Source organism: Anopheles arabiensis, chromosome 2, assembly GCF_016920715.1.
Source record: "Anopheles arabiensis isolate DONGOLA chromosome 2, AaraD3, whole genome shotgun sequence".
Taxonomy (NCBI): domain Eukaryota; kingdom Metazoa; phylum Arthropoda; class Insecta; order Diptera; family Culicidae; genus Anopheles; species Anopheles arabiensis.
The window spans coordinates 8825312-8844542 of record NC_053517.1 but is presented as its reverse complement, the minus strand read 5'-3'; the positions used below and the strand labels follow the sequence as shown (position 1 = coordinate 8844542).

At 48.6% G+C, this 19231-nt stretch overlaps 1 protein-coding gene across 6 annotated transcripts in view; it reads left to right on the top strand.

Annotated features, from left to right (window-relative positions):
- Positions 1–19231, top strand: part of LOC120898713 — a 97197-nt gene that overhangs the window by 61052 nt on the left and 16914 nt on the right. The window contains exon 2 of one of the 6 annotated variants that reach the window (XM_040304920.1): positions 14594–15898. The exons of the other annotated variants lie outside the window; for them this stretch is intronic. Within the exon in view, the coding sequence (XP_040160854.1) occupies positions 14653–15898 (1246 nt within the window). The 5' untranslated portion in view covers positions 14594–14652. The remainder of the gene's footprint in view (positions 1–14593; positions 15899–19231) is intronic. 6 annotated transcript variants of the gene reach the window in all.

The window sequence follows — 19231 nt, the reverse complement described above, 5'->3', positions numbered from 1 at the left end:
AGGGTGGTGTCCCGTCCCTCTTTCACTTTTTTCATGCTTTTGAGCCATTGGTGATGAATGTGCTGACTAGCGAAAATGCGAATAAATAGCGAATTTTACACATATATAGAGAGCACAGAAGGAAAATCCAATTTAATGTATAATAATTTACCGAAGTGGTTTTGAGACTCTAACTTACATTTTCCCTGTCGCAAACCGAACACGCTTGCATTGAACCAGAAAGCTCCCTGGGAGCCAGCACGCAAGCGTTCAATAAGAGCTGTAAATGTGTTTTGCTCCACTGAATGTAATGTATCGTAGCAGATACAAACCATTGTACCTTAACGGGCAAATGTCCCGACATCAATATTTAAAGCTAATGTATATTGCCCGCGCCCTAACTAAGCCGTCACGCTTTGATTGAAATATTGAAGCATTGGACTGCCATCAGCGCGACCTGAGCGCGACTGTATTTGTAGCTTCGGTTCACATCAATCGTTCTACTCAATCAGCAGACCGAAATTGTAGTAATTCGATTACGTACATCTCGCTTCCTACCCCCCTCCCATTTTCATCCCCTTTTCCGAGCGCCTGGCCAGGTTCCAGGGCATCCACTAATAAACCTTGTGTCGGTGTGCCTTGGCACGACGACCCCGTGGGGAAATCGAGGTGTGCCTGCTGTCCTTTTCCCACCGTGTAACCCCGGTAGCTAATTCTGAAAGCAATTCGTTATCGGGAACTGTGGGGGCACGCCAGGCTCATCATTCATGGACCCCTTCCTGCTCCAAAACGACGACGTCAGGCGCCTCCCTTTCACCTCCACCGGGGGAGTGTCGTCTGCTTGGTGGAGTAATGATGTGACGTGACGAGATAAAAGTACGATCACAACACAACTAACAAACGCGGACCCCTTCGACACCCCTTCCCGGGTGGTCCTGTGCGCATCGGACCCGTGCGGGTGCTGGTCGTCGTCCCATTGATTGTGAGTAATGGTTAAGCGAGCAGCAGAAGCGGCAAAATGACAACGAATAAAAACTTCACTCTGCTGCTCCACCGGGAAAGAGCTCGCGCTCCCTGCCCAAACTTCAAACGGGAAAACATTTCGTACCGAAAATTGTGCTCCCTTCCCACCCCTCTCCCAGAGGGCAAAAGGAAATGAAGGCAGCATAAATGGAAATACTTTGGTGCGCGGTGGTACCATCGTACTGCGAATGTCACAAATTCCGACGCCAAATTCGGGCGCGCTGCTCTCTGCAATTGTAAACATTCCCGGGCACAGCATTTCCGCCGCTGGTTGGGTGGGGTGCCCCGTGTGCGCTCGCAAATGCCATCTACAAATCGAGTTTGGCACTGGTTCTCGTTGCAAAAGAGGGAATGTTGTGCGCCATTTTGGGTTTATTTTATTTTATTTTATTTCAGTCTCGTTGAGTGGCATTGATGGGAAAAAGATTTCAATCAAGCCAGAAGATTGGTGGGGGCCTCCCCTTTTTGGAGGGTGGCTGGAGTGCGGAAAGGAGAAGCAAAATGGGGAGAAATTGTGTGCACGCATCCCATAAGCAAATGAAAAGCCCCCGGAAGGTTGTTGGTGCAGGCGACAGCAGCATCCGGAACATGTTTTTGAACATGGCGGAAGAGGTGCGGAAGTTCGGTTGCAAAATACATCAACAGGCGGCTGACGACGACTGGTTGGTGAAGGCGAGACAGTTGCGAGAAAAGTTGCAAAAATAAATGGATAGGTTTGATGTGGCCGCAGCCTGTTTCCTGGTACAGCAAGGATGTGGAGTGTGTACAGCCTGGAAACATTTGGCAGTAGCACACTTGCGCGCGAGCAAGACAAAAGACGCAAGTGAGCCGCAAGTGAACGAGCAAGACGTGCAAAAGAGAGGAACACAGGCAAGGGTTAAAAGTTGGTTGGCGGTGGAAAAGTCACAGGGAAACTTTGCCCGACCGAAGGAGGAAAGCCCAGTCGAACATCATCAAACATTTTCATTAACCGTTTCCTCGGAGGAAAACTTGAAGCTGCAAAATTATCCTCCTATTCTGATGGTACTACTGCGCTCCTCCGATCTCTTCCCATGCACCATTCCCCTCGGGTTTCTAAGATGGTTGTGTCGTTCGTAAACTCTGCTCTTACTACTAGTTTCTAGTGCCGTCAAGTTGGTGCGCGGTGAAACTTCCCGGTCGGGTTTGTGCAAGTTTCTTCAGTACCGCAGCACGCAGTTCCCTTCGCTACTACCCCCTTGCCTGCCACAGTCAGGTGTACTCGAGGCGGGGCGGCGGGTTCGTTAGCATGATGCTGCTGCTGCACCGTCTCCGGGGCCAAAGAGTTTCTAAATTTTATTATCCAACCAGTGTCATCAAAATCCGATCCCCGGGTGAGTGAGATCATCCGCGCCAGTGTGTCCCCAAAAGATCATAGCAAAGAGCCGGTAATCAAATATTGTGCAAACTGTCGGAAGTAGACGTGTAGACGTGTACAGAGCGCGATAAGCTTTCGCCATGGTGCCGGTCGCCACACAGCTCCAAAGCTAAGCTCGGGACACACCGCAAAACTAGTACCACCAGTACCGTAGATGTGGTTTTTATTGGAAAAGTGCTCGCTGGAAAGTGGAAAAGATCGGCTGCTGGTGGAGGTTTTTGGTTGCTTTTGCGACAAAGTGAATTGGTTTAAATTTTTACAGGACATTCTTCGTTTCTGATGCTTTGTGATTCACAATTGAATACACTTTGTGTGACAAAAAATGCTATTTTCTCCCTATTTGCATTTTGTAAGGGACGCTGTAACCTTTTTAGGAGCGCAAATTGTAATTTATTTTTCCTCCCCAGAAAATGGACACCATTTCTGTGTAATTTTTCATTTACTCGATAGCAGTGCAAAGCAAAGCAAAATGAAATATATTTTCCCGTCACACAGCAAAACAGCAATTAGCTGACCGAACGTACGGACCGACTGGTGGCTTCATCCTCTGAGGCGATATGAAACATTGCGCGCTACGTGTGCGCGCCATATTTACTGCCATCTTCCCATTTGTCGTCAGTCGTCTTTTGATTTGTGGAAAATCTTTGTTCTACTTTTATCATTACGACAACCTTCTCCTCCTTCTTCCTCAGCAGCAGCAACCCGCTGGGTATTGCGTGGTGCATAATTTCACCCACTGCAGCAGCGCTTCCCTGTCCAGCATGCTGCTGCCTGCGCTCTTTGTTGTGTGGAAGCTTTTGCCCTCCGTTTTTTTGCGGACGACACGGTAGAATCATGACCCGAACGCCCCTGAAGAGTATGCTCTCTAGTACCCGAAGCGGAAAAGCGAGCCACTTTGCTCGACGCGGATTAGCTAAGATAATGGATTTTTATCGCCCGAAAGGAATGTTTGTGTGTGTCTCCGGTGTGAGGTGGAGATGAAGGGTGGGTTGGCAGCACCGGTTCGGTTTTAGACCATTCTCTTATCCCCTGGGTGGTACTGTCGTAGAATATTTGATCAGTACTTTGGTGTGCCCGTCGCTCGCTCGCTACTCACTCGATGGCGGTAGCGAAGCGCTGAGCGTCTAATGGAATTAGGCAGCATTTTAAGGCTAATGAAAGAGTCCAGGAGAGGTCCAGGGGAGAAGTGTAGAGTCGTGCTAAAAGTTTGCTACCGGAGAGTTGGGTTATTTTTAAAAGTTGTTATATTTTTGTTTCGGCCCAGAGATAATGATCCGTACTCAAACAAATGCCACTTTGGTGGAGGGGACTATCAGGAAAAAGGAGAGCCGCCTAGGCCGACGGGAAGGTTCAGACAGTTGACCTTGAGCTGTTACTTTGCAAACAAGCGAGTACTTTCCATAGTATCTTTTACACCGCACAAACATCACATGCATCACAAAACAGTAATGGAAACCTTTATTTGTGTTCGCTGTCGTTAGTTTTTGAACAAACTTTGCGTATTGTTTGTTGTTACTGAGCGCACACGTCTCTTCACCGGCGGCCGTCGTCCGAAGCGAAGCGTGTGTCATAAAACTGTGCTCTAAGGCGTTGTTTTTTGCTGGGAATTTAGTGTCGTGCTCGGCAAGGTCGTGGTGGTCGATGTTTGTGTGAAATGTCTACGCGTTCTACGCAAACCATTGGAATTGGGTGGTTTGGCACTAAAGTAATGTAAGATGGCATGTTTCCCAATGGGCGAGAACCGTGCATTTTTCAGCTAGTATCGCAAGGCTCGCATCCTAACCTTATCCAGCACGAGGAAGCCTAGAGAAACATAAACCATAAAAGTACATTTAAATGACTTTGGCAGGTGTGAACAGAAGTTGTGCCGGGTTGTAAAAAAAATAATCGGAATTAATTAATAGATACCCGCAGCGTTCTACACTCCATTGGGGCTGCGTTGTTGGAAAGCTCTAGCCTTACTAAGCGCAGGTGTGCAGGCAGGTTATGCCCACCGAGACAAGCGCTGCTTTTGCTGTTTTTCCCGACACCTTCTCTGGGCCAATGGTATCGCTGGGTAGTAGGTAGGCAATAAAATTAAACTTTTCGCAATTAATTGCTTCATGGCGCATGGCGAGGCAAGCACAGAACGCTTCGTCCTTCCAGCAATGTGCTTTATTCTGTTTTGCCATCCATAGTATCCATCACCTTGGCATATAACCAAACTGCTGGTGGACGGGGTGCTGTGTTTGGGCAGACCGTTGAGCGTAGCCTACTTCTTCTGCTCACTCATTTTGATGTGTGCTTCACGTGGCTAAAAAGCGCGCCGTTGTGTGATTTAGAGGCTTTCCGGGAAGGAGCTTTTGTGTGGATGAAAAAAGATCGTGCCTCACATCTTGCACATGCATCCCCATCCCTATCAGCAGCATGGGCGGGAAGACACTGCGCATATTAAGCAGGTTCCGGTTCTGTAGCATGTGTGGTGCTAAAGTTCAATTCCCGCTAAATTTAGGCTCGTACACACCTGGTTCCCCCCTGTACCGAGTGGGGTGTGGTGTATTTGTGTTTGGCACGCAGAAAACTTTAACAATCAACTCAAATTCAGCTCGGAGGTGGGATCGGAAAATTCAAACCCATCATTCTTCCCATCGTCCCAAATGAGCGAAAGAAAAGAATGGGACGCGTTGTGAAAGCACACAGAACTTTTTGAACCACAGTGCCACCCTTCGCGGTCGGTAATAGCGCACGTCGGCGTTAATACGATCGTGTGCTGTAAGCGTACGGCTTAAGTATATACAGAAGTCTTGCGAGAAGTCCCAGATCTGGCAGGCACGTACCGCACGTCTCATTTCAAGTTCTGGAACAAGCATAGGCTGCGTGCGCCTGAAAGGTAGGCTAGCCGGGAAACACCAACGTAAAAAATGATTGTTTTTTGTTGTTGGTGTTTGGGTTAATAATCTCTCTAAGGTACAAAGGCGCAGAGGAAAGAGTGTTTGCAGCTTCATTCCGTGAGTGAATCTATTGCTTACTTTCACAAGGTCATTTTACACGTTAGTCTGCGAAATCGTAAAATTCTGTAAAATGTCTTTTTTCTGCTGTGCACCATTCATCACCGTTAACGGGCGTTTTTAATCGTTCCAAAAAAGGTGTACTAAATATCAATATTCAGATGCTTCGGATGGAAGTTGTGAACGCGCGCACTCGCTGAAGCACAAGCGGCAAAGCTAAAACTCTCGTTAAAGCTCGATAACAGATGGTGTACGGTTCATTCGCGCTTAGCGAAACCCATTAAAACACTGCTTGCGCTGCCCTCTTATTGCCGAACTGACGACAGTAATGGGAAAACTTGTTCTACAAGCGCTAAGCGCCGCGCCCAGACGGTGATTTATCAATAAATTTGATTTCATGCAGATTTTTAAAATGAAATCCACACTTTCTACTCCAAGCCTGCCTGGGGCGAGGTGGGTCTTTGAGAAATAGCGGTGGACGACGATTCGGGTATTACATTTTACCGATTGCCCAATCGTCTGGGACGGCCACGTTTCTGTGTAAGCCCATCATCGTGGGGCTTACCGAGAATGAACCCCGGGAAAAGCTCAGTAACGATTGAAATTGCTTCATTTCGGCAGAACACGGCACGAGAGAAAGCTTGAAAAGAAGAAACAAGGAAAAATACAACCGAAAATCACGGTCGAAAATCGATGGGGATGATCTTTTCTCAATTACGCTCACTTGAGCGCAAAATGCTCTAAGCGACAGACCGGAGCACGCCGGAGCACAGCGCAACGAAAATCGGTAAATCACTTTTCATTCCAAATTTCATCTCGACTCATACACTCGACTAACGCAGCGGGAGGAAAGTGATTTCGCGTCTACTGCTTTACTGCCATTGAACTTACAGCAAGTACGGCCCACACAGCAGCGAACCAGCTGCTTAGAAATTGTATTATCATCCGCTCTTTTCTATGGCCATTCACTGCCACCCTGTCAGTGGTTGCCAAAATTAGACAGTAAGGTACGGTGGATGGAAGTTGCTAGAGAAGAAGTAACCAAGAAACGTAAGAAGTAAACGTGAAGCAAACAAGGAACGTGCAGCAAGGATTTTCGACACTATTAAACTAAACGTAATGAAATGTACAGCACACATACATACAAACAGAAAAGTAAGCAACGAATAATTAACGAAAGTCCGAAGTACTTCCGGTTCGTTTGGTCTGGTTTGTATTGCTGGCCACCCCGTCATCCGCATCATCATCATCGTCATCAACAACGGTGCCTGCCGGAAACGAAGCAAAGGCTACGTCCGTCGGTGGTTTTCTCGGTAACGCCTGCAAGGTAGGCTAACCGCACAACACCGTGGTTACAGTACAGCGCGCGCCACCTAATCAATTTCCTCGGTGCTAGCGCACGTCTTGACAGCTTCTTAATGCTTGCATAAGCTTGTTTAAGCCTCGTTTCAACGGTGTGTGTGTGTGTGTGTGGGGGAGGGGAGGGCACAAACAAAGAAAGATACGTACAAAATAGATCGAGAAAGGAAACGCGGGCACAATGAACGGGACGAAAGGGTGACAGCAGCATGAACTGTGGATCGTAATTAAATTTTCTACCGGTCGTGAACCGCGCACCCCGTGTGCACTAAGGACTGATCAAACGGCTCTACTGCTTCACCAGCGTCCTTCATCCAGTGTTTGGGCATTTATTTCCCTTCCAAATGCCTTCCTTCTGGACCTTAAGGCTTGATTAGGGTGTCGAGTTTCTTTTCCGTCCGGCCCCAGAGCCGAGCAGCCTGATTTGCAGCAGTAAATTTTCCTCCAGCCCTATAATTTACCGGCCCGGCTCTCGATAATTTATTTGGCAGACCTACTAGCAGTAACCTACCATGAAGCAGATTAGTGCAAGCTTGAATTGAAGCCTGTCGTCCGAGGCTCCCCTTCCTTTGCGGGAGTAATTTTCCGCGATGCGAAATCATTATTATCACCGGCCGTGTATTTGGAACAAAAGTTTCGCCAAATCTGCCTTGCCGCCAGAGTGTTACTTCCGTTGCCGACTGCTTTTCGGCAGGTCCTCCGGATTAAGTATTTCAATTTGAAGCAATTTTCAGGCATTTTCATTCCTCCAAAAAGTTAGTCTTGGTAGCGCGGGCTCTATTTCTGGTGGCACTCGCCTTGGCCAGTCCACGACACAAACAATAGCGAGTGCGAGAAGGTGCGCTTCCCCAACTCGATAAGAGAACGATCATGATAAGGGAGAGCCGGCTTTGTTTGCTTCTTAGTGTACTCATCCAGAGCTCATCCTGTGCCTGTGCTCGTAGATTGTTCGAGTTGTCGCCTTACCTTTCCTTATCTCACAGTGTGTGGAGCTTATATTGGTCTCCATTTCGTGTCCGTTCCACGGCGCTCCTGCTGCTGCTGTTCTCTTGCTCTACCTACCAGCCGACCACCTTCTAAAACCACCGGAATACCTTCCGGTGTGCGGTGTAATCTGTCAGCCCTCTTCAACCGAGGCGACAACCGAGGCAGGACGAAAAAGTGTGTCGCTGATTAAAAAATACCGTTCCACACCAGCACAAGGATTAAGTTTTGCGCCAAGGCGTCGTTCGTGTTTGTATTAAAGCACGGCGGCATTATTCCGTACGGTTTTAACGCTTTAAAAAAAACAGAGCCAGGACTTTGGGATTTGGGGGTAAGAGTGATGGTGGCTGTGTGCTTGGAATAAATTGATTCCAGCAGCGAGCCGAATTAAAGCATTTACTTTTGTGACGCCCGCGAAGGCGGCAGGAAGGGGAAACTTTACTTACGGCTCCCTGTGCCAAAGACGCTTGCCCTTCTTATTTGCCTCCTTCATTGCTGCTAATCCTGCTCGGAAAAGTCGAAAGATTAAGCATGTTTAATTGTTGGAAAACAAAATTACATCCAAACGTAAATATTTTACTTCATCCTGTCAGTGCTGTGGCGGCGTGCCTCTGGAGTGAGGAGGGGTGAGAGTTCACAAAACTTTTCCAATTCGATGTGACCTCCTTATGTATGTTTGTCTGTCTTTTTCTGTTGGTACAGGGTACAAGTCCTTCTCGTGTACTTGTACTGACCGTTTACTCTTTCGCACGGAGTCGTCGGAACAGAACGAGCGTCCTTCGTTCGTTTTGCACAAATTAAATCCTTTCGTTCCATTTCCCGGTCCCGGAACACAGCCCCACACAAGCTTGTGCCGTGTCGTACTTTGCTATTAGTTTGACACAAATCGTTAGGCACATCGGTACGTTAAATGGTGGGAATAATAATTCATAATTTAACCTTCTTTGCTCAGGTGCAGCCATGCGGGAGGATGTGGCGCATAGGAAGAAAGCACACTAATAACGCCACAAATGACATCCGAAGCAACGAGAGTGGTGCTTTCTCGAACACAAGCCCACCACCATCTCGTTCAAATCAAGACGAGTTCGTGCTTTCTGTGATGCAAACGGAGGACGAATCGGGTTTCCTATAAGGGGGACGACGGTGAAAGACAGCCATAACTATTCTTAGTAGTAGCATCCTTCAGGGAAAACTCTTGACAGAATTGTTCCGTGCAGTTTTATTAGAACCCAGTGCCGTTCCTGCTAGGGACCATTTTCATACCGCTTGTGCTCGCAAGCGCGCTTTTCTAATTGAGTGTTAGCGGATAACGGTTGTGCTCCTCGGTTTGAATGTGACATCAAGCAGCGAAACGCCGGCTATCTTGCATCGGTAGCGCAAGCTACTAGCAATCAGTCAATCCTTTCGAGCACTTGTCGAGGCTGTCTATTTTGCGCATTGCTGAGCAGGCACGAGAGTGTTAAGAACGATTTGTCAAACCGCCTTTTTCCTTGGCGTAAAACACTCCAAGAAAAGGGGATTAGTCGAGCATTAAAAATTCCGTCTTTTTCCCTGTTTTCAAGCGAACCAAAAGGCAAAAGCTCTCTGGCACGTGTGTGTGTGCATTGGCCGGATGCATTGGCACGTTGCGTGTCACGGTATGTCACGGACAAAAAAAGCGCCCGTAAAGTATACATCGCTAAGTGCGCTTGATTTCCTCGGTACCAATTAATCGCTAATTGTGATACGTCATCTCGACACGCTCCGGTAAAGCACCACCTCTCATTAGGTGCTAATTCGAAAGGAAGGCCTGAAACTTTCCACACCTTACACACACACAGACTAACGACGAAGGTGGTTTCTTTACTTCGCCACATCGTTCACATTATTTTTGCCCACCGGGCGGGTGTAGATTTTCCTCAAAGTGTGGCAGGTGAGAGCAGTGGTGGAGGTTCCGTTTTATTGCTTCAGATCAGTGATAAACCATCGAGTTGCGTTGCCCACAGGCTCTCGCTGGATCGCCACCGGGAAGCGGTGTTGGTGTGTGAAGGGAAAACTGTGCCCACAAGAACACAGACTACACTCGTTAGTCCGACGTGATGGAGAGGAGGTCATCGAACAAAGGGTTAACGAGAGGGGGGGGGGGGAAGAGCAGAATGACAAAATTAATTACCGATCGCGCGTACGTACGCGGTACCCCCTTCCCTGTTTGATGGGTCACTTTTGGCGCTCGAACAAAACCTGGGTGGGTGGGTCTGGGTGGCGAAAAAAAGGGAAAGGGAGGGTCCACACGATAGTGGTGCTTAATTTATGGTGGCAAATTAAATTAATAACTCAATTGTCGTGCGCAAAATTGCGGATGAGTGGTGGAACCATTGTGACGGGCACTTCATTCCTGTCACGCTCGTTTAGTGACGGATCCGGCTGATGGGTTGGTTTAAAAATAGCAATTGGTGTAGCTGAAAATAGAAACCATTTTGAAAAAATGGAAAGTGTATTTCTGATAATGTTGAAGTTGTTCGAACGGAATTCTTTGCCATATTTTGATCAATTTAACGCTTAAAACTATTTTTCACCAACTTCATTCAATTATGGTAATATAGTCTTTTTTGTTGTATTTTAACTGCTCTTCCCTCCATGAAGAAGTAGTAAAAGTAACAGAGAAAATAATAATGGGCTACGCTCTGGCTTAACTTTACCGCATCCGCATGTGCTTTCGCAAGCTGTTGCCAATTTAGCACACGAGCACAACAGGACAAGATTTTTCCAAACGATCAATCCCGCTTTACATGTGTGTGTGTGTGTGTGTGCATATCTGTGTGCAAATTTTACACTCGATTAGTTACGGAGGATAAAACATGGATGCTCGCATGAAGGCGCACCACGCTGTGCTTTAGGGCCATCCACTCTGCGAACGCTTCTCTTCGTTGGCGTAATTAAATAAATCAGACAACCGCCTGTCTCTGTGTGTTGGTGTATGTGTGTGTGTGTGTGGCGAAAACAAGGGACACACAATGACAAACACCGGATGCGCCACATCACCAAATGTGCCAATGTGCGTTGCCGGGTTCAGCCCCGCTCGCAACCGCGCCGCCCCAGACTGACTGCGCTCTGTTACCAGGCCCAGGCCGTGTGTCGAACATGCTTTCAATGTGCCAAAGTTTCCCGATAATTGATTGCGAAAGGATTCCTCCGCGCGCTACGAGAGAGAGATAGAGAGAGAGTAGCAAGCAGAGGGCGGCGGGTTGTTGTGGGAAAAGTTTGCAAACTTTAATCCCGTGCGCCAGTGCGGTTTCCGGGCAGAAGCTCTCTGTCCCGGTCTGTAGCGTGCAGCAAGTGTACGCACACATACCGCGCAAAGATAATCAACCGATCCAAGCCACCCATGTGTGTGAGAATTTGTGGTTGCTTAGCGCTGAGATTTATCGCTCCGGCAAGCTTAAAGCTTTATCGATTAAATTAAGCAAATCGTATGGGAGGGAGCTACCAATTTGTGGTGGAGATCAAACGCGGAAGAGAATTCTTGTTTTTTTTTTGGGTAGGAGATGGAAACTTACTCAAGAAAGTAGCTTAAAAATTGAACCGACACCGACCGGTACGAACGAAACAATAAATTACTAGCCCGGTTTGTTTTACCCGAAACGCCCACAAATGAACGATTTACGAGCACCAATTAGTAACCCCTTTTTATTCGGGTTGCGGGCGAAAACCGACGGCAGCTACACTCTCTTCCGTAAGCGAAATGGAAAATGGTTTTGGGAGAAATTCTTAATAGCGGAATGTGCTTTATGCGGAGCAGCAGCAGCAGCAGCGGCGGTGCTTGCAGAAAGCGGGGGAACCAATGTACTGCGGTATTGCATAACATTCAGGCGTAAATCAACTTTCCGCGCCAACGGTGGTCAGGTTGTGTGTACTGAAATTTTAAATTATGTCCCACTGCCAGGTTCACCGCAACGGTTATTTGGAAAGGAAAATAATGATCCTACGAGGATGAAATAGAGAGAGAGAGAGAGCGAGGGAGAGAAGAAATTACTTTCCTTGCACCTTTTTTATCATCGTGACAGGATCGAGATTTTCGACCAAAGCCGCCGTCCAAACCTCATCCAAACAAACGCGCCATTTTTGGTGGTAATGTTTTTTTTTGCTACTCGCTTTCTCCTGCTGTTGCTTTGTCAATGTCGCACCGAGAGTATCGCGTGTTACTGGAGGTGCTGGTTGGAAGCGATACAGCGTGCTTCGAGACCTTCGAGATATTAGCAGAAGAAGCTACTCGATCTTTTAATAAGACACCCAACGAACACACACACCGACAAGGGACTCCGTACACAGCGTGTGCTGACGTCAACGCCATAAATAAATAAGCCAAGTGGTTGTAGCACCAGCAGCACCAGCACCAAGTTTTGCTCGTACTTAGGGGATGCTTTTCGCGCGCGCGTTAAGGGATCACATTTTTATCAGTGCTAAAATGTTGTCGCATCGTGTGCGGTTTTCGTTTTGTCGAGCGTTTCCTTCCACTACGTGCGTTTTTGACCTTTGCCTCCTTCCCGTTCGTGGGTGGGGGGATGGGTGGGCAGGATGGGCACGGGTGGTAATCGCGCTAGAACGCTTCCCATTAAAGTCCCACGGCGCGGTGTGTTGGCTATAATTTATAGATTAATTAAATCGCATCATCTCTCCGATGGGTTCGTCGCTCACTTGGGGCAGCTCAACGGAGCACATGATTTCTGTCCCACCGCTGGTGGGATTGTGGGATTAGAATATACTTTTTTAAAGCATCTTATGATGTTCAAATGAACCCCAAAGTCCCTCAGGAAGGTTGGTGGTGGCGTCTTCGCGCGTCATCGCGCCCCGTGACGACAACAGTGAGCCCCCCTCAAACCAAAGGTGACGGTGGTAGAAGGTACTGCAGTGCGGATGAAGATATTTTCGTTTCACCACACCACAATGTAAGAGAGATGAGGGACCGTTTCCTTACTGTGCAATCGAGTATTGTGAGTGGACTAGTGGAATCATCTTCCGGTTGCGCTTAGTTTATGGATTCCGGGGGACACATTCCGTGTTTACGATCCAAAAATCGTGCGGCGTGTGTTTCGCGGCTAGAGCGATTATCTTCCTGCCGGGACGGAGTGTGGATCCTTGCCCACTGCCCGCCCCCCTACTAAAACACGTGGCCCGTATAGATTGGACTAAGCACAATCGCTCCTTCCAGGCAGCCTTTAAAATGTCGCGGTTTGTGACGAGGTGAAGAAGAAGTGTTTGTCTTATGTGCTGTGTTTGTGTATGACGGCCTCCAAATCCCAGTTCCATTTAACGCTGGCTCCGTTGCGTGTCGCGTGCGTTTGATTAGAATGGATGGTTGTCCCGGGGGAGCCTTTTACGTCGACGATTGGGCGGGCGGACGGTGGCGAAGTTGGGACAAGGCTTTTGGGAAGTTTTTTACGCCACCGGCATCGCTGGTAAACACTTCCTGGAAGCAAAGGGAGTGCCGGAGTAGTCTGTGAACCGGAGGGGGAATCCTTTGCGTTAGCGATGGTTCTGGAAACTGCAGAACAGCAGACACGGTACAGCACTAAGTGATTGATCGCACGCGAAGGTTGTTTACTGCTGCTAAAGATAAAAGTGTTGCAAAAGCATCTGCCAACATACGAACCGCTTGCATTTTTACTAGCGAAGACAGCTGCACCCTTTTCTAGAGTGTGTGTGGTGTGCCCCCCGGCTATAAATATCCTCTCAGCAGCTAAACCGATCGCTTGTGCAAAACACGCAACACTTCCAGTGTCCCTAGTGCTTGCGCTGCTAACAATCGGTCACGAGCTATGAAAAGTGGAAGAGCACTTGCAAGGAAGTTTTTACATCCAGTGAAGCTGAGAAATTATTCATTTTCTAGCAAACTTTTCGTTTTCTATTTACTCGCACAAAGCCGCCGTACGTTAAGAGGATTACAACGACTCCCGCGCACACCGATCCTGGGTTCACCGTGGGCCTCCTCCTTTCGACGATCGGGGATCCTTTTTTCTCCTCCTTTTCCTCGTCGCCATTATCGTGCACAGATCCATCACAGGGAAGAAAGCTCGTTAGCTCCTCGCCATCACGCGGGAAAACAACGGCTGTAGGAGGGTCTATTTGTTCCGTTTTCTGTTCCTACTTTATGTGTGTGTGTGTGTCTGTCCGTAGCTCCATTAGCACAACTGGCACGCTCAGGACTGGTCGAACAATTTCGAAACAGTTTCAATGGAAATTACTTACGCGAAGCTGACGCGAGAAGTGTGAAAAGCACCTCGACGACCATCGACGGGAAAGTTGTTGGGAAGGGACCATTATCCGCTTTGTGCCAGCGTCCGGGTTGCGATTTGCTTTGCTCGGTGCGGAAGGGATAGGATGCTTTTTATGCGCCGGTTTCATGTGCAATCCATTTCCACGTCGTATCGGAATCGATTTCGATTAAAAACTGTACAGAGACAGAGGACAGAGGATGGGAGAAAATGGGATTTGAAGGGCCAATTTTTACTTCGCGTAATTAAACGCGAATCGGATGGGAAGCTAGAAGAGCTGCTGCAGTTTTCCAAGCGACACAAAGCGTTGAATCTAACTGCAAGCTTTTTTCCAACATTCAATTCAAAAACTTGATGACTATTGGACGCTGCATTACTTCACAAGTGTTCTTAATGCTCTCTGAAATGTAAAAACACAAAAAAATCAACCAAAATAACTTCTACTGACAACGACGGGCCTTTGCACCAATGTGTCAGGCAACGAACCTTCATCGCTTCTCGTTCTTCCATGTGTTTTTTCGTAGACTTCAAATGTTGATTTGCGCTCAGTTGCCCCTTTTGTGTGTCGTTTCGATGCACATGATTTTGATGTGTAATCATTCATCATATTACAGCCAGTCTAGTGTCCGTCAACAGACAGTAACCCCTGAAACAAAAAACATAAACGAAACAAATGGAACGTATTGTAAGCGGCAGTGATACAGCAACCGTTCGGCACGTTGTGCGTTGCGAGAGTTTTGACAGCCGTGAAGCCAAAGACAACAGCAGCAGCAGCAGCACATCATCGTCCTTCTACCAGGATCGAACGTCCTCGCGCACTGGACTCGCGGCCGACGGATGCTATTTCAATGCCGTGTTCAACGACAGCAGCGAAACGTACGCGGACGTTGAGGAGGAGCCTTACGACGGGCACGGCCTAAAACCGGATTCCATCAACACAGCGGCAATGGTTCGCGTGACAGTTCCGTCAACACCGGTCGCCGCGGACGGATCGCATCCCTTCCGCCGGGGACACTCGATGCGCTCGTCCTTCAACTCGCTGCGTGGTTTGCGCACGAAACTAAAGCAAGGAGGAGGCAGCACCGGCGTTGGATCTACCACAGTGAACGGACACAACAGCGCCCGACTGGCTTACTGCCATCTGCCAGCCGTCGGTGACCTGGCACGGTCTCCCTCGGCAGCGAGCACCATCATCGGCAAGCGCAGCAGCAGTCGCAGCAGCTCCAGTTCCTCCGGCACACACTTTGCCCGCTCGGCCAGCGACGATGTGCGGCGCAGTTTGCGGAACAAGCTGCACAAGCTCAAAATCACCTACAACGAGCTGCGCCGGCTCCAGACCAAGGTGCTGCAGGACAGATCCACCCTGGACGAATCGTCCGAGGTGGGCGAGTGCGAGAGCCTGCCGGAAAACATTCCCCCGAAAGCTGCCGCCCTGCTGATGGAAGGATTTTGCCGTGCGTCCGGTGTGCAGAGTTCGCTGAAAGTTCATCGCCGGGCGCCAGAAGTGAAGACGACCTCGGTGGCACGACGATCCAACTCACTGCGAGCGGCCAGGGAGAGCAACGTTAGTGTACCGTTTGTTTTTGTCGATCCAGTACCGGCGCGGGAAGACGCACCGAGCACGACGGGGATGACGACCGAGGGCACGACTTTAACAGTGGTCAGAAAGCGACACCAACAAGAACCAGAACAACGGCATCAACGCTCGCCAAACACTCCAATGTTCGGTGCAAAGGCGTCGCAGCAGGCGGCAAAGGTGACGGTTGAAGATGAACTGTCAAACCAACGACCCGCTGCTGACCAGCAACAGCAGCAGCAGCAGCAATCGTCATCACCCGAACATCAGCAGCAACCGTCACTAACCGTCACGAGGACCGCCACCATACGGAAAGGATCCGTGTGGGCAAACAATACTACCAGTAAGAGTCTCAATTGCAGTGGTGGGGATTGGTGGGATTGGTTGTGAAAGTTTTTCATGGTTGGGAGGTGGGAAATGAGGTGCAAAAGCTGTTCAAACTTCGACAAGTAGGGGGAGACAAAAGTTGCACACTCAGCACCAAATTGCATCCGTATCCGGTGGGGCCATTCTTGGACGCTGTATTGGAGAAGTTCTTGTGGCATCGGAAGTTCTTTCTTGCGTTGTTCTTGAGATGTGTTCAAGGTCGCTTCTTTCGCAGCATAAGGGAGCGTAGTTTCAACGTGACATTTTGCACTCTCCAGCTTCAGTGTGACAGCTGCAAAGTGGAGCTGTTGTAGTTGTCGGTGCCTTTTGTCCACTACTACTGCTGCTGGGGATGTCTCATATTTCTTCCCACCAATAATCGACCCCATTGGTATTGGTCGTTGGTACTCCAACAATCGACCGAATCGGAAACAAAGTGATATTAAATCCCCAGTGTCCACTAACAAACAATTTAACATCCAGCCGATTTATCAATACAAACTAACAACAAACACCATAACGGGCGCTGTGTGGCCCCGACCAAACTCATCGCCAACGACCCAAGGACGCTTGGATGGGAGTGTGTGTCATCGGGTTATTATGTCGGCGCCGTCTAGTGTTTCATCTCCAGACAGAGGGAAAATTGCGCTTTCACTAGGAAAACAACGGGAAGAAACGCAAACTGCTCCTCAAACCACCCCGAATGACGATGCACATGGGACAATGGGTGCGAGTGTGAGTGGCTGCACTTTTGCCCTGGTGGTGGGAAGTGTGTTGCCCTGGTGCTCCTCCTGCCCTGTGGCTTGATGCAGGGGTGGGATGTACTGCTCTGACCAAATACAGCAGTGGGTGAACGGAAAAGGTGGGAAAAGGGTTCTATTTTTAGATTGGAAAATGTTTCCACTTCCGGAACTGGAACTGCTGGAGACAACTACAGCGACGAAGAAGGGCGACGCCATTAGGTCATCGCTGTCTTTCTTTTCGTTTTTTTAGTGTGCGCCCGCAGAAAAGCTCACTTTAATACTGGATCCTTTTTGCGTCGTGTTGGACACAATTCGATTTGAGCAAAAGAAGGACAAGTGTAATGGTAACTACCGTTAGTTACCTACTTATTAACACAGCAGATGGCTCGTTTTCTGCTTTTCCGTTCCGACTGTATTGAGCTTCCCGCTTTTTTTGGGGGGCTTTTTTTTGCTCTACACTCTTTTGCACTCACGGCGATTGATTTGATTACATACACACCCACCCATACCGGAAAAGTGGGGAAAAAAGCTCATTGAAGGAAGCAATGTTGACAGTTTTTTGTGCGTTTTGTGCGTCGCATAATTGAAGCACGACGACAGCTGCCAAATGAAACATTCGTCTCCTGCAAGTTGATGGGGAAGTGTTTCAATTTTAATAATTGGTTCAATTTGCTAGAAAACTTCTCTCGACAGCGGAAACCGGAGGAAAAAAAGGAATTTCTTTCACTGTTTGATTGAAACGACACCACTTCTGGTGCGCTCTCGTGTTCGAACCTGTTTTTTGTATTAGCGCCTTTGAATAAGAAATGGAAAATCAATATCTCGCTTGTAAATTGTCCGCGCTTGAGGAAAAAAAAGAGTGCACATTTTAATCCAAACCCCGAGTGTTGTTAGGTGCTTGGCGTGCTTGCAGTTTTTCACCGTGCTAAGCCGCCGCCGTGTCCATGTTCCAGCGGGCAGCGGGTACCCGGAGATCAACAGCTGTCAACGAGCTCTGGACCGATCTCATCCATCCAGCTCAGCTCAGCTGTCGATTTGTCTCTTCTTTCCGTTGCCTTTTTTTGCCTTTGGATCAGTTTGTCGTACGCGTTTATACCATTACCAACTTTTCTTTCCTTATCACTGACAGTGATAGGGTAAGGTCGCCCTTCCCCGGGGGGGGGGGGGGTGGGTACGAACGAACCAACCGCAAAAAAACGTAGCTAAAAGGATGCAATTTATGGTTCCATTGCGTTCGGTTCCAACGGTTCACACGCGGTAGCGAAAAGGGGGGAAGGGTCTTAAATGCAATGAAAGAGTGAGAGGCCACCGTAGGGAAAAAGACTGCCGCTGCCACTTCGATTCATCAAGATGAATTTTCCACACCGTATATACCGTGTGTGTGTGGGTGTAAAAACTAAAAACCCCTTAAAAAACTCCCTTTGCGCTTTCTCAGACACAAACTGCCGGCAGAGAGGGGCGTAGAGGGGGAATGCAAGGACTACCACCCCCTTCGACGGTGCGATAAAAATAGTAACATTCAAACTGTGCACTTCTTCTTAGCTTGCGTGCTTTTCCATAGCCTGCTACGGTTGCTTCACTCACGAGAAGGCAAAAACGCGCGGCACCAGCAGCTGCTGGCGCAGGAGAAGAAGAAAAGCTCTTGGCCACTTTCAGGCCAAGCGAAATGAGCTGAGCGAAAGGTGGTGCTGGGGGGTGGGTGGGGTTTTTCTTTTTATTTCAAGGTGTTTTGTTTCAATCTCTTCGCTGTGCGCGCTCTGTTCACCGTTTTCACGTGGCATGAAGCACCCTTTTCTTTCTTCTGTACTCGCCGTCCGTACTCGAGACGGGAAAAGGACTGGGGCGGTTTGCACAGCGCCAGTTACGATGGTACAGAAGATGCTGGCGCCGGGGAAAAAGGATGGTTATTCCATTAGCACAGCCAGCAGCAGCAGCAGCAGCACCAGCAGCCGCCCCAGGTCGGGATCGGTCCAACCAAACCGGTCGAAAGGATTGTTTCTTCCTTCAACGAGAAGCCACAGTGAGACGCGCTTTAAAAATATTAAATTTCCTCCCCTACGCGGACGGCTCTTGCCCAGCGTCCTGCAGACTTCGTCTCTGGAATTCTCCTCCGGGAGTTCGGGAGAAAGAGAGGAAGAAGTCTTGCTAAAGAAACCAACAGCATGCGACCTGAATGGTATGAATGCACCCCCGACACACACTGAATGAATGACGCTACATTAAGCTTGCAACGTGTTTTTGTTTGATGAAAGCCGCTCACTTGTGTATGTCTTTCAGTGATGCGATGCAGTGCGAAAGGATATCTGGAGATGCATCTTTTTGCGCCTTTGCGTATGTGGCATTACGGCATGGTCCGAACAATAAATGCTTCAGATTAACACCATTCACCCAATGGCCTGGCTTTGTTCTGTCTACGCTGTCTGTCTTTCAACAGACACGTGGGTGGACGGTTTTTGCAGCAGTACCTTGAACGCTTGGGGCAAAGATCACGTACCGCCAGCAACCAGGGCTGCCAACTGCTCCCATTCATTAGTGTGGGCCAAGGTGTTGAGGCACTGCTCGAAAAT